At 39.4% G+C, this 14,421-nt stretch overlaps 1 protein-coding gene across 5 annotated transcripts in view; it reads left to right on the top strand.

Annotated features, from left to right (window-relative positions):
• The window catches only part of KIF26B (kinesin family member 26B), a 293,782-nt gene that overhangs the window by 91,897 nt on the left and 187,464 nt on the right, over window positions 1-14,421 (top strand). For 4 of the 5 annotated variants that reach the window (XM_080586713.1, XM_080586717.1, XM_080586715.1 and 1 more), the window contains one exon: window positions 558-1,091. In XM_080586713.1, the coding sequence (XP_080442839.1) occupies window positions 558-1,091 (534 nt within the window). The remainder of the gene's footprint in view (window positions 1-557; window positions 1,092-14,421) is intronic. The other variant, XM_080586714.1, reaches the window with a different exon arrangement.

The raw sequence follows: 14,421 nt of genomic DNA, 5'->3' as shown, positions 1-14,421 counted from the left end.
TTGGGGTGGCTCCACAGAGAGCACCACTGACATTGAAAACTCTACCTATGAGGTAAAGATATGAGGTAAGTGGTTTTAAATCACACATGGTTTTGTCTCAAAAATACACTTTCCAAGGAGAAAATTATTCGCTACACATGATGAGTAGATAGTGAACCTTGCTATAAGCCCATTGATTTTAGGGGAGTTGCTCTTGATCTCACCTGTGTAACTAAAAGTAGATTTCATTCAAGTCAGAAATTAGGTGCAGTGGTGTGTGTGAAGTAGGTTAATTCGTTCTCCCTGCCATGCATTGCAGCTTGCATTGGAATTATAATATTTGTCATTTATCAGTAAAAGTAAAATAATTTTTTTTTCCTACATGATCCAGTTTCTCATTTTTGTTTAACTGCTGCTGGCGTATGTTGACTGTATCTAATGGCTTTTGTTTGCATTCTAAGCTTATCTCATAAATTGGCTTTTGAAATGCACAATCAGCAGTAATAATGTTTCACTGTGGTGACAGTGGTTAAATATTTCTCTCCTGTCCCCCCCTCCCTTCTCTGTTTGCTCTTTAGGACCCGTGTTTCTCCTCAGTGATTCATGACAAGCTCCAAGTTCCCAATACCATTCGGAAGGCATGGAACGAGAAGGACAACAGATGCGATGTTTGTGCCACACACCTGAACCAGCTGAAGCAAGAGGCCATTCAGATGGTGCTGACCTTAGAGCAGGCTGCCAACTCAGAACATTATGATGCCTCGCCAGGATCTCCCCCACCCCTCTCCAACATCCCCACGTTAGTGGGCTCCCGGCACATGGGCAGCTTGCAGCCCAGGGACTGGGCATACATGCCTGCTCCTTATGCTACGTCTAATTATACTGGCTTTGTTGCCAACAAACACAGTGGAAAACCCAACAGTCTAGGAATTGTCAATGGGGTGGAGAAGAAAAATGGCTCTCCTGGACACCAAGCCAAGGTCAGCTTTCAAATGGCCACCAGCCCCAGCAATGGTAACGTTCTTAATTCTGTGGCTATTCAGGCTCATCAGTACCTTGACGGCACCTGGTCTTTGTCGAGAACGAACGGTGTTACTCTATACCCCTACCAAGTAAGTAGTTTAAAATAACAAAGTGCGTTCCTTTCTTTTATCTTCATTTTTTTTTTCCTCATCCAAGCTTGCAGGGGCATGCTGACACTGCTTGTTCCTGTTGGGGAGCAGTAGAGCCAATCACATAGTAAGGACCAGAAAAAGGAGTGCTATAAATTCTCTTTTCCTTGGTAGGGGGGAAGACACAGATCACAACTAGTATTAATTAAAACACCTCTTATTAATGCAGCTGTTATTAATAATAGAGCCATGCTGTTGTTATTAATAGCTGATAATTAGCCACACTGTCCATTTATTCCTTCACACAGTTCACACAAACTCATTCACTCTCATAATACTTGGCTGGAGCAACAACTGGGAGGCCAAACACATTTGTCTATTCAGAAGTGGAAAACAGCACTGATGTACCAATAAATTCTGGCTGGGTATTTGTGAAGTTCCTAGAGGGTCCTTTGGTTCATCAGGGCATATATGATCCTATAGTCTTTGTAGAGCAGCCACCAGCTGCGTTGATGTGCCTGAAGTTACACAGGTTCCTATTGATGCTAGTGTGTGCTGGTGGCCTTCTGCAGATTAAACTGATTCTTGGTGTTCTGATTTTTATTAATTCTCATGGATTCAGAAGGATCAGTAATCTCCAGAGTTTAGCAGTTTGGGGAATATTTCCATATACTTCTCAGTAGGTTCTTTCCTCCTTTTTGGATGGCTGACTTTTGGTAACTATACACACTCATAGGTAGCTGTAGAACCCACTCACATTAACTTGTGCAGAAGGAGGAGGTAGGCTTTCCAAAGCACTTGCTTTTGCAGGTAGTGAGATTTTTAGAGTGCCCAAGCTCTTGCATATTGCAACACAAGCCTATTCTTTTTGAATTCTGCCAGCTATCCCTATTGGCTTCCGTAGGCACGTGAATAACTATTTTTGGAAGTTGGTCTTTCTACTAAGTTATGAACAGATTGCAACATAGGTCCCTACATTAGTATTTAACATTTGTTGGTATGAGTGACTGGTATTATAGCCAGAAAAAAACCACAACCCACAGTGCTATTCATAAGCATTAAGATATAGCCATGCACCAAAGAAGGGTTGGTAAAACTGGAAATGAATTACAGTTATTTTATCTGGAAAATATGTGACTGTTGTGTTGTGGATCTATGCTCTAGTGAACCTGAGTCACATTTGGGCAGATCACTATGCGATGATAGTTTGATCTAAGACAAAAGCATTTGATCTAAGAAAAGAACTAAACAACACATATTAAGAAAACTGAATTATTATTTGTATTAGGAAAATTGGTTCAGTCTCATTGCTTTCACAATTGTTTAGCTCATCTTCTGTGAAAATGTCTTTTGTTTACCTTTTAATAATGTTCATGGTTCCTAGGTGGTTCATTTTGTCTTAAAAAATATTCACTAAGGAGAATCTATTACTCAAAACTTTCCAGTCTGATTCTGTTCAGCTCCAGTTACTATAAGGACTGCTGTTCCCAGCCATTTTCCTCTACTTTTGCTAACGTGGAAATAGAAAAGATAGTGGCTGGAATCTGCTAACAGATTCAACACCTCCCTTCCTGCAAAACAAACAAAAAACACACAAAAAAATCTACCATCCCACAGATGCTGGTCTGTAATGGACTGTTTGTTGACAGTAAGTTTTATAGTCTCTTTACAACCTTCAAACGTTGAAATTCTCGCTTTATTTAGAGGGTCACAGTTAATTGTCCAGTCAGGGAATAACGATGGTAGCTTTTGTCTTTAAGCACTTTGAAAGGATTTTAGTGTTTGGTTATGTAGTTAGTATCTGTATCAGACTGGAAATTAATCAAGTAATAAGAATAACTTTGATTAGTGATCTCTGCAACTTGAGATAATAAGGAGATGCAAGCTTTGCTTCTTCTTTAATGTACAGAAAACAATGTTGCTATGTATTTTTCAGAACATTCTAGATCTCTCTACCCCGTATACATATAATTTTCATTATGTACTTACTGTTAGAGTTACAAAACCCTGCTGGGGAAGAACATTAGGAAGATGAATCTGTTATCCCATCTTAATTAGAACTCTGATTTTCATGATTTTGGGGAAAAAAAAAAAGACGAAGGCACTAGTTACTTACTTGCAAATGTCTATTAATTAATTTTTCTTGCCTTCCCTCAAGAATAGATTAAGAATAGAAGCCTCACTGTGTATTAGCTTAGAGGAATAGAAAAGAAGTAAAAGAATTCCTTGGGATGGAAACCTTGTACTTCACACAGAGTTATAGTACCCTTCTACATTATAACTTTGTCATACTGATGTCCAGGGAGAAGTCAGTCTCATCGCTCTAGACTTAATGGCGCCTGTTTGTAGACCCCTCCCATTGTAAATTAGCTTTTGTTAGACAGTCCAGATAACTTGACAGCAATGGTAGAGTACCTTGAAATGTGACTGTATTTTCTTACTGAAGTATCACAAAAAAAAAAAAAAAAGAAACACATTATTCTGGAAGAGACACACTGTGGCTCAGAATTGACTTATGGTAACTTTAGGCACTAAAAAATATTCCTACTATTGTAATTTCTAGGATATTGATCCCTTCTTAGGATCTTCTTCTCCAGACTGCCTTAAATAGCACCTTGTTGTGGGGAATGAATTACAGCTTTTCTTTGAGTTCCGCTGAAATAAATAAAAAGTTTTGTGATATTGTAGGGCTCACCTGCTGAAATAGTGTAGGGCAAGTCTTAAATAACACCCTACTATTCAACCAGTTCTGCAGAAAAAGCAGTTGCTATCAGGAGTAAGTAAAACAAATGCAAATTTATATACTACTGAATTTAGTAATTCAGTATATGTCTACAGCCAGAAAAACCAGAAGTAGTAATGATGTCTTTAACTGGAGTTGTATGTTAGATATAAAAGAACCTCTCTAATGATACAGACAGTTCAAATAAATTTCATGGAGGCATTATGGGAACTCACCGATGGAATCTCCAAGGAGTAAGTCAGAGAATTATCTGCTAAGTAGTGCTTAGACAAAATTGTCCCTACCTGGAGATTAGGAGATGGAGTACGTGACCCTGGCTGTCCCCACCATCCCTGTTTTATGTGATTCCACGTTTAGCCGCTCTTTGACTAGACAGAAACAAAGATCTGGTTCCCTGTGATCTTCCCTAGGCTTGGCTCACAAATGAACAGCTGATGCTGTTTTCTGTAAGGAGCTGAATCAAATTTTGCTGGTAAGCAGCCCTCTTGTGAGGCAGGGAATCAGGGGCAGGGAAAGGGAACTGATTAATCTCAAAACGTATGGCCCATTAAGACCCTCCTATGAACACTGGAATGCTGAAATGGTTGCTTGAAGAGGGTAATTGTGATCCCTTTCTGACGATTACATATCGGAAAATACCAGCTGAAATTCAGTAGAACTGAATAGAGTCTGAAAATTGTGCTCTTTCAGTCACCAGCAGGTAGCATTTTTATGCATGCCCTCGGGATCAGACTGTGTTTTAACTCTTGTAGAGGCTTCTGTTGATCTCTCTATCACTCAAAGGAATTTCAGTCCTTTCTTGCTCGGAGAAAACTCCTTGGAGTTGGTGAGGTTTTTACTTGGGAAGGCCTGTAATTGTATGTGCAGCTGCTAATGTGAATTATAGGATATCACAGTGTCAGCACACTTATGTTACTTACCAGTTGTCACAAAATGCTTTTAAAGAGCAAGAAATGGTTGAGCTATTGTAGGAGCTGCAAAGTCCAAATACCTTGATGAGATGACTGCTTCTACTAATTTTATACAAAATGTGATACCAAATTAAATGCATAATGTTTTTGCTACTTATTATCCAAAGCTTCTAAAATATCTGAAACAAAACCACCACATTAATGAGAATGAGATAGATTTGAGTCTGTAGTAGTTCAGACTGATGTAGGGTTAGCTTTCAAAGGGAAATGACTGGAAAATAGGTGACTGGATTACAGTTAAACACTTTGGAGTAAAATTCACCACTATTTAGGAATAGTTGTTCCTCTTTAGAATCAGTACCCTCTTTTAACCTAAATGAACAGTGTAGTTCTCCTGTTTTAGTACGCCTCTAAGCCAAAAGCATGGTGTGAACTGCTGAACATAAAATCGTGGGCTTTTCCTTGGTCCATGGACCACCTCTGGTTACCTTCCTGAATCTGCATAAGAATCTTTTAGTGTATCTAAATTTTAAGTAGGTTGTTTGAAAACAAAACAAGATTAGCACAGCATGGTTTGCAGATCCGAGTGACAGAAAGGTAAGAGAAAAAGCAGAGAACTGGGAAAGGCCAGTTCCTCCAGGAATAATGTGGGCTGTGAAAGGGAAGGGTGGGGAGGAGAAAACATGGCTGTTGATGTGGATAGGGTGAGTACCTCCTGCTTCAGACTTTGAGGTTGTGAAGTTTGAATTAGGTATAGAAAAGATAGTACATGTAAGGATTTGAGTGATCATGATATTCAAGGAAAAAGTGTTCCTTTCTCTGCTGCACTTAAAAAGACCCTTTTGACCAAAAGTTTGGAAAATGAGATCTTAAACTGCAGAGAGCCTCTTGGCCCCAGGCATAATGATCTCAAGCCTATTCAGAGAGTTATCAAAGGCTTTATGTACAATTGATGAAAGCCTACAGTATGTGCTTTCTGTTTCCTCTTTATGTATAATATGTGTGTAGAAGAACACTGTTCTCTGAGAAAGAACCAGCTTGTTCTGGAGTTTTGCAGTGATGAATGATTTGTTTGGAGTTTACTTAGGTCACATCTGTCTCATAACACATCAGTTCTTTCAGGAACAGCCTTTTAAAAAGAAACTGGTAATGATTAGAGTTGGGCACAAGATGGAGAGTTCAGATACAGAGCCAAAGCCTGTGTGTGGGGTATGCTCATACAGGATTTGGATTCCAAGCTTTTTTTCTAAGTGTCTACTGTCTAATTTATTTCTCTTCCACTTGCTTCTGCTGTCACTTCTTAAAGTGTTCAGCAGGATAAAGCTAAAATGTTAATGATTGCTACAGCAGTGCCAGGATAATTTAAATAGCTTCTGAAGCATAGGTACAGAAATCATGTTATTTGCTCCATCTGTAGATTAGCAGGTGTTTTCTATAAAATTATTCCACGCTTCCTAGAGCCAGACCTATTTTGTCAAAGCATCTTAGCAATAAACAAAAAGGAAATTTGTGTACTGGTCCTTCTAGTACTGTGTTCTTATGTGACCACACTCAATTCCATACAAGATCTGTAATGCAGGAGGTATTTTGCCCATGTGCAGTTAGGTTTTGGCCCAGAATATTTTGGATGGCTTGCATTCAGTCACGAAATGCATGAGATCTTCATTTGAGTGTGGTGGATTCCAGAACAACATAGAAAACTTTGTTCTTGTTACTACAAGCTCATAAATGATGATGTTGAAGAAATGCATGCAAACTCTTGCGCTGATTTTTTTTTCATTCTTTGACCAAAGTAACTCGTGGTGAGACTGTAGACTGAAAGTGCAGGAATTTTATTTCCAGGGTTTGTTTGACTGGACCAAGGAACAGATTGTCAAACAAATTCATTGGCACTGAAATTAATATCCCCACTTAATTATCTCTGTTGCCCTTGTTCCTCATGCATTAGTTGTTATCTCTGAAGTAGCTTTCCTTTAAAAGCCTTTTTAAACCACATCGCTAGTAATTAGATATGACCCTACTGAAGTCACTGTATGTCATGAGCTGACATTTTGCCGTGATTGTTTGATCATTCAGTTTGTATATTACAGGAGTTGGCTATTTGAATTTTATTCTTCCTGTCTACCTCCTCAACTAACAGCCCAGCTGTATATGGATTTTCTAATACCATCAAGAGGGAAAACTGAAGTCTGTGCTAACTAAAGGAGGAGGTTCTTTTTTTTTTTTGCATTACCTTGGTGTGATTTGATCTCTTACAGCATTTTTATGCATGGCTTAATGACCTTAGAATCATTACTTTCCCCCTTCATGATACCAGGGCGACCAAGGGAAGAAGGAGGTAAAGGGTATCCCATGGATTGAAAAGAGCTAAGTAGGCTTATCCTATGAGTATGAAAACCCCATGACTCAGCTGTGATGTGAGGAAGAAATCTGTGGACTATTACAGGAGTGAGTTAATCCTGTAAATTAGCGAAAGCCAGAAGATCACAATTAGTGAGGATTTGTAGACTTGCTTTCCTCCCCTGCTCTGTTGCTTAAGAATTTTGTCCAAGTGTGAGACTAGTTTCTTTTCTGAAATAATATCTGTGCTAATTGCTTGCATCATTGAACAAAAGAACAAATTGAGAGATGGCTGAACAGTGAGGAAAAATGATGCAGAGATGGGATGGAGAAAGGGAGATGACAAACTGATGCATTAAAATAAAGTTGTCCCTTTGTCTCCCACACTGTAAATAAGGTGGCACAGAATCAGAGTAAAATGGTCATCTTGTCCTTACGCTTTATTTCATAGTTCATGAACAAAGGAATTCAAAAGTTAAGGCAGCCAGTTTGGAAGTGAGAAAAGGAAATATGCTTTTTATGCAATGTACAGTTTTGTGAAACCTATTACCATGGAAATAGTGTTGAGGCCAAAAGCTTAGGAATATTCATAAGAAGGTTGTATGTTTATGCGAGCAGTTAAAAACAAACAAAAGAAACCACCACCAAAACCTTTCTGCTGTTAGGATAATAAAGTTAAGGATAAATTTCCATATAGGATAAGGCAATTGGTATCATATTCTATGGAGAAAGCTTCCTTTAAATACATCTAATACATAGCTAAGGACTAGAATTCCTGAAACCACCAGGGAAGTTTTCCAGCACAGGAGTAACTGGGCTGACTGGGAGTTGGGTTCTGATGTACTTAGTCACCTCTTAGACTCTTTGTTCCTCTGTTCTGAAAGTGGCCCTTGAGTGGCAGCTGGAGAGAGAGCCTAGATTAGAGATTGAACCTGGTGAAAGATAAACACCAGATGACAACAGATGACTGGTGCTCTGTTTTGGATGGAGGCCTGTAATAAACAGATTAGTGAAGAGTGCTTTTCCAACAGTTCCAACAACATTGCCAGAGTTCGATGTAGTTGTTGTATGTTTCAGAATTCTTTGTCTATTTTTATATTTATTTTTATTTCTTACTCAAGTGTGTGAAGATTCAGGGCTTCTAAAAACAAAAGCAAAACAAACAAAAAACCACCATTGGGTTGAATCATTCCTATAAGCAATGTACTGGTCTTTAAAGCTGCATAAAGATTCAGTCCCATGGCTGACATTCCTCCTATATCTTGCTATTGTTCTACATCCTTTGCAAGAAGAGAGAAAATAGAGATATTTGTATAAGGGTAACTCATTCTAATTGAGATGTGGAAGGAGGGAGTGATGGCAAAATAATCAGAAAGCAAATTTCTAGTAGTTTTCCTTTAAATTTCTAAAGGGTACTACTCAAAGAAGATGCAAATCAATGTATTGTTCCCTTGACAGAGACATTTGTTTTACATCATAAGTGAGACATTAAGATTATACTTAGTAATATAGTAAATACATTGTCGTTCCTTTTATTTTGCTTAGGAAAAGCATTGGGCTTTAAAATATGAAGAATTGCATTACTGTGCAAAAAAAAAATAATAAACTGATAAAGCTTTTTTTTTTTCTGATGCTATGCTGTGCTTTTGGGAAGTAAGGAACAAATAGCTAGAGGCTGATGTAACTCTGAAATGTGATTCCATATAGCTATCATGTAAAACTATTGTTTTCTTTTCTCTAAAGTGTTTCTGAAATGGCATCAGAAATAGAACAGCAAACTCTCTGCTGGCACAGCTCTCTCTTTAATTCAGTGAATGTGAGTTAAAGTGGTTGGTTTTTCCCCTGTCATGGAATAGTTGAGTTCAAAATTTTTGGTGTAATGACAAAAAAGGTCAGCAGAGTTGCCACCCTGGACTTTAAGAGAGCAAACTTGAAGCTACTTAGGGAGCTAGTTAGCAGTGTCTGCCGAGAATTTGTTTGAGAAGGTTTAGGGGTCCATGACAGCTGGTCACTTTTTAAGAACCACATTTTAAAAACACAGGACGAGGCAATCCCATTGTGCCACTGTCCTGGTTTCAGCTAGGATAGTTAATTTTCTTCTTACTAGCTGGTATGGTGCTGCATTGCAGATTTAGGATGAGAATAATGTTGATAACACACTGATGTTCTAGTTGTTGCTGAGCAGTGCTTACACTGTCATAGTAATTTGATATTTTTTTATGGTAAGGTCACCTGCTTGGTGGATGAAGGGATGGTGGTAGATGTAATATTTTTGTATTTTATTAAGGCCTTTGCACTGTTCCTCACAGAATCTTTCTGGGAAAGTTGTCCAACCGTGAGATGAACAGGTGCATGCTATACCGGGTAATGAACCAGCTTGATGGCAGAGCTCAAAGGGTCATAATAAATGGAGCTGCATCTGGCTGATGGTCAGTCACTAGTGGGGTTCCCCAGGGCTCGATACTGGAGCCAGCCCTGTTCAACGTTGTTATCAGTGATCTGGATGCAGGAGGGAAGTGCATCCTCAGCAGGTTTGCTGCTGACACTAAACTGGAAGGTATTTTTAACTGTCTGGAGTGATGAGAGGCCTTGCAGAGAGATCTAGATATGTTGGAGCATTGGGCAGTTGTCTATGGCATGAAATTCAACAAGGGTAAGTGCAGGGATCTGCACCTGGGATGGAGGAGTGCCAGACACAGGTACAGACAGGGAGGCGAGTAGCAGTAGAGCAGCCCTGCAGAAAGGGATCTGGTGGTGCTGGTCACAGCAGGCTCAACGTGAGCCAGCAGCGTGCCCTGGTAGCCAAGAAAGCAAACTGCATTTTGGGACGCATTATACACAGCATAACCAAAATGAGATGAAAAGAGGTGATTCTCCTGCTATATTTAGCGTTGGTGCGGCCTCACCTGGAATATTGTGCACAGTTCTGGGCTCCACAATATAAAAAGGATGTTAAGGTACTTGAAAGTGTCCAGAGGAGGGCAAAAAGCTGTCAAAAGGGCTGCGAGGCCTGTCCTGTGAGGGGAGGCTGAGGACACTGGGTTGTCCAGTCTGGACAGAAGGAGGCCGAGGGGTGGCCTCGCTGGTCCCTGCAGCTCCCTGAGGGGAGGCGCAGAGGAAGGTGCCGGGCTCTGCTCCCTGGTCACCGACGGCAGGATATGTGGGATCGGCACAGAGCAGAGCCAGGGGAGGTTCAGACTGGGCTTTAGGAAACATTTCTTTACCATGAGGGTTGTCAAACACTGCAACAGGCTTCATAGAGAGGTGGCTGATACCCCATGCCTGTCAGTGTTCAGGAGGCATCTGGACAACGCCCTCAATAACGTGCTTTAACTTATGGTTAGCCCTGAAGTGGTCAGGCAGTCGGGCTAGGTGATCTTGAAGGTCCCTTCCAACTGAACTATTTTATTTCAGACCACTGCAAATGTGAGAGATGTGTGTTGTATAAAATACATTTGGGACCAAACTCTTCTCTCTCACTCCAGGATAATTGGCTTGCAGTTGACATGGCTGCGTCGGAGTAGTAGAGCTAAGAAATCTGTTGGAGTTGCTCCTCTTGACAAATGAAAACATAAGGCTGATTATCCAGCATCTTCTGAACTTTGATTGTGCCTAGCTCTCTTCTGTGGACAGTAAGGAAGATTACATCTGCATGGTGTGAAGAAAAAGCCACTCCCAGCTAATGAAACCATCTTTTTTTAAACCCACAATCTTCTTTGAAGAGAAATGAAATTGCTCTTCAGCTTTCACACTCACCTAACCTCTCTGTAGCTGAACTTAGAGTTGCTCCAAAGGTTGAAGGGAAAGGGAGGGTAATGAGCCCTCAGCAGGAGCATCTGTAGCTCTGCCTTGCATGGGAGCACAGCAGTTGTCATCACTTGTATTGTTAAGGTATCAGAGGACTTTGGTTTAATAATTAAAAAAAAAAGTCTGACTGGTAGATGCAAATGTACAATGACTATACTGCAACCAGTGCAAGGCACTAGTTGTGTCGGTAGTGAGGCTTTTCTGTTGTGACAGCTCTTTGAATCAAGTATGTGCATCTGTCGTAGCTGTGCTTTACTTCAAATAGTTTGATTCTTTTAAAATCTATGATGGTGGCATGTACTTGTGTTTATTAAATAGCTGTCGAAATGTACACGCAGGCTTTTGGCTAATGGGAAAGACAAAAAGAATTAAAGGTTAGAACTATCCTTGATGATGTCACTTCTGCTACTCTAGTTTCGTTGTGGCTGCATTGATCTACAGCGAGTATGGTTCAGAGTCTCACTGTATAATTGTAATGCATTCCTGCCTGTGATGTGAATTCTGCAATTCCCTTATCCCTTTTACTGCAATATTACTTTTCAAGAAACTCAAGGCTATTAAAAAAGAAAGTGTTTAGCCTGAGTTTTGAAAAATATTTCATTTTTAAAGCATGTAGAGTAATATTTTCTTCCCTGTAAGAAAGATGTAGCTAATAAATATAAGCTAGTTTGAGACTCTGATTTTTGTCACTAATTTATTTCCTCAGGAGTTAGAGAAAGGAAAGATTCCCAGTAAATGTTTTATTTTCATAAGATACTGGCCTCAGATACTCTTGGTCAGATCAGAATATACAAGTTGTCCGTAGCCATGCCAAAAGTTTGGAGAAGGGCTATTGAAGATGATGATCTCATTGCATCAGAGGGCAATATAACGCTATTAAAAGTACGAGAGATACTGTTAGTTACTATGACTTTTGCAGGGAGATGTATTCAGCTCTTCCATCTTCGCAGGAGTTTACAAAGATGTAACCAGCGTCAAGAAGGAAAGTTGTGAGGCTTTATTTTTCCTTAAATCCTGGCGAGTTTAGGGCCACTGGAGGTAGGCAGTGTTGCTGGTTTTAAACCCAAACCATGAACACAATCACGTCTGTTTTATTCTTGTATATTTGCTCAATTGCAGTGCAATATAGAAGTTGGATAATTAATTAAAGTATTATTAAAGAAATTATACAGAGCACATCAGAAGAAAATGTATAGTAGTGAGATATAAATTCTTAATTGATTAGTTTCTTTCATCCTTGACGGCTTTGTGCAAAGTTCACTGCCGATGTGCGCGAGGTAAAACTAAAAAAATGTATGCGACATGATTCTCAATTGTACCATGAAGGTATATCATGGCAGTGATCGCAGACAGGACTGACAGAGCAAGCGTGCTCAAAAAACTTTGTCTACGTTTGGATCAGCTTCTATGAAATTCACCATGAAGAGCCTTGCAATGTTAGGCAGATTGAACTGACACTTACTTTGCAAGCTTGTGGAAGATTTCTGATTTTTGTTGTTGTTGTTGTTTTGATGAAAACCAGATATACCATCATTTGTCCTGATCAGCAAATAATATAACCAGCTACTGTTCATGTGACGTATGAGAACAGCACAGCTAAGGGTTCTTGACCATCAGGCCTTCTTGACGAATCATGAGAGTATCAGAGTGTCCTAAAGCTTTTATTTATTTATTTATTTTTTTTAAATGAATGCTTTGGAGGAAAATAAAAATCAGTTCTTGTATTACCAGCTTTGTGATTCTCTGCCCTAGTCAGTCATCACAAGGGTCTTCACCTGTGTAATCCTGAATTCCTGGAAGTGCCGTTTAGCCAGAATTTAGCAGTTGAAGCTGATTATCTCCTCAGTGTTGTCCTCTACTTCAGCCTCTTTGCAAAGATCCCTTTAAACACTGCCAGAGATCATCTCATCAAGATTTATTCCTACTTACACAAAAGGAGGTGAAATGCAGACACCTGGCCTGATGATAGCAAGAGCAAGACCAGGATTCCTGGAAAGGAACTTGAGAGAGGGGTTATGCAGGTTATGAGATTTTACGGGCTTAGTGATGTGGGTTTCTTTGCTTCCTCTTCCGTTCACTGCTCAATGATTTTAATAGGATATTATAAGCATTTTCCTCCTCTTCCTGCCTCCTCAATCCTTTGTCTCTGAAACGGGAACAGTTGGCAGTGCAAGGAGGCTCTAGACATTTTGTGATATCTATGATATTCATCTTTGAAGATGTATAGCACCTTATTATAGCACCTTATTCCTCATACGTGCTCCAGTATAGGCAGTTTAAAGCATGGCAGTGGAGACCTTTTATGGCTTGGTTTCCGTTTGTGTGAGAGAGGAGGAGGGTACCTATTAGTTGCTTAACAGAAATATTGTAAAATAACTGAGTGCTCTTAGGTTCCCCTTTTATCTGCTAGACATTTTTATATCATCTTTGAGGGGAAAAAAGTTTTTGTGTAGTGCCTGTATGCTATTGCTGCTAGTATTGTGCCTGATTTGATTACATTTAAGTAGAAATGCCTCTGTAGTTTCTTGGAGAATCCACAGGTGGTACCACAGAAAGCCAATGGACCTATCAGTAGCCACAGCTCCACTAGAGCAAGAGCATGGTTTGTGCTTATGTAGATAGAGAATTTGGATCCTAGACATTTTAAATATTGCACTGACATAGAATGGGGGAAAAATTAAATTCTACTGGCAGAATACCTAATATAAATCTGACTGAAAGATCTGGAGCAGTAACTGTATAACATTTTGCAGACTTTAAAGTCCATTCCTGTAAAAGGACTCAAAATACTTTGTACATCAAAACTAAACCTTGGCAATAGATTTGAATGAAACAGTTTATTGTCCCATGCTTTATATGTTAAAAATCCAATTTACAGGAAAGTGGAAGGGTGTGCCTGAGATGAGTGCCATGCAGTTTATGAAATGTTGAGAAAATAACCTTTTCTTCTGTTATTTGTGCTCTGGACAATAAGGGTCACCTTGTGATTTTATTTGTGGAAGTTAAATTTGTGGCTTCCTGGAAGAATCAGTATCAGAGTGGATTATAAGATGGAGAAATTATAAAGGTTCACAATAACTTGGAAGATCTTTAGAAGCGGAGGAGACTGGCCAAAAGTCAGTTTCATGAAACTGATGTTGATTTCTTTAAAACTTCAAATACAACTTGAGCTGGAATTCTTATCAACTGCACAGATTTCATGCACTTTAGCATTTACAACAGGTTGCTACTGTGCTTTCTGGGAAAAAAAAAAAAAAAGATTGGAACCAAGAGCTTTGTTTTAGAGGGATTCACTTGAAAGTGTGTTCTTGGGAAGATCAAGGCTATGGAAGTTTTAAATTGACCTCTGAAGTTTTTAGGTTTTAGCACTATTGAAAATGATTCTTTCAACAAGCTTGTGAGTCCAGGATATATCTCCCCTGTTGTTTGTTTAATTCCTTATAAAAACAGTTGTTTACTCCTCTAATTCCTAGTAAAAGTAGCTCCAGCAAGCTACAACCCTGTCAGCCTCATACAATGTTCTTTTTGC

This window comes from Anser brachyrhynchus (genome assembly GCF_964034855.1).
Source record: "Anser brachyrhynchus genome assembly, chromosome: 3".
In the NCBI taxonomy this organism is placed as follows: Eukaryota; Metazoa; Chordata; class Aves; order Anseriformes; family Anatidae; genus Anser; species Anser brachyrhynchus.
The sequence above is the reverse complement of the archived record's forward strand: the minus strand, read 5'-3'. Positions and strand labels throughout refer to the sequence as shown.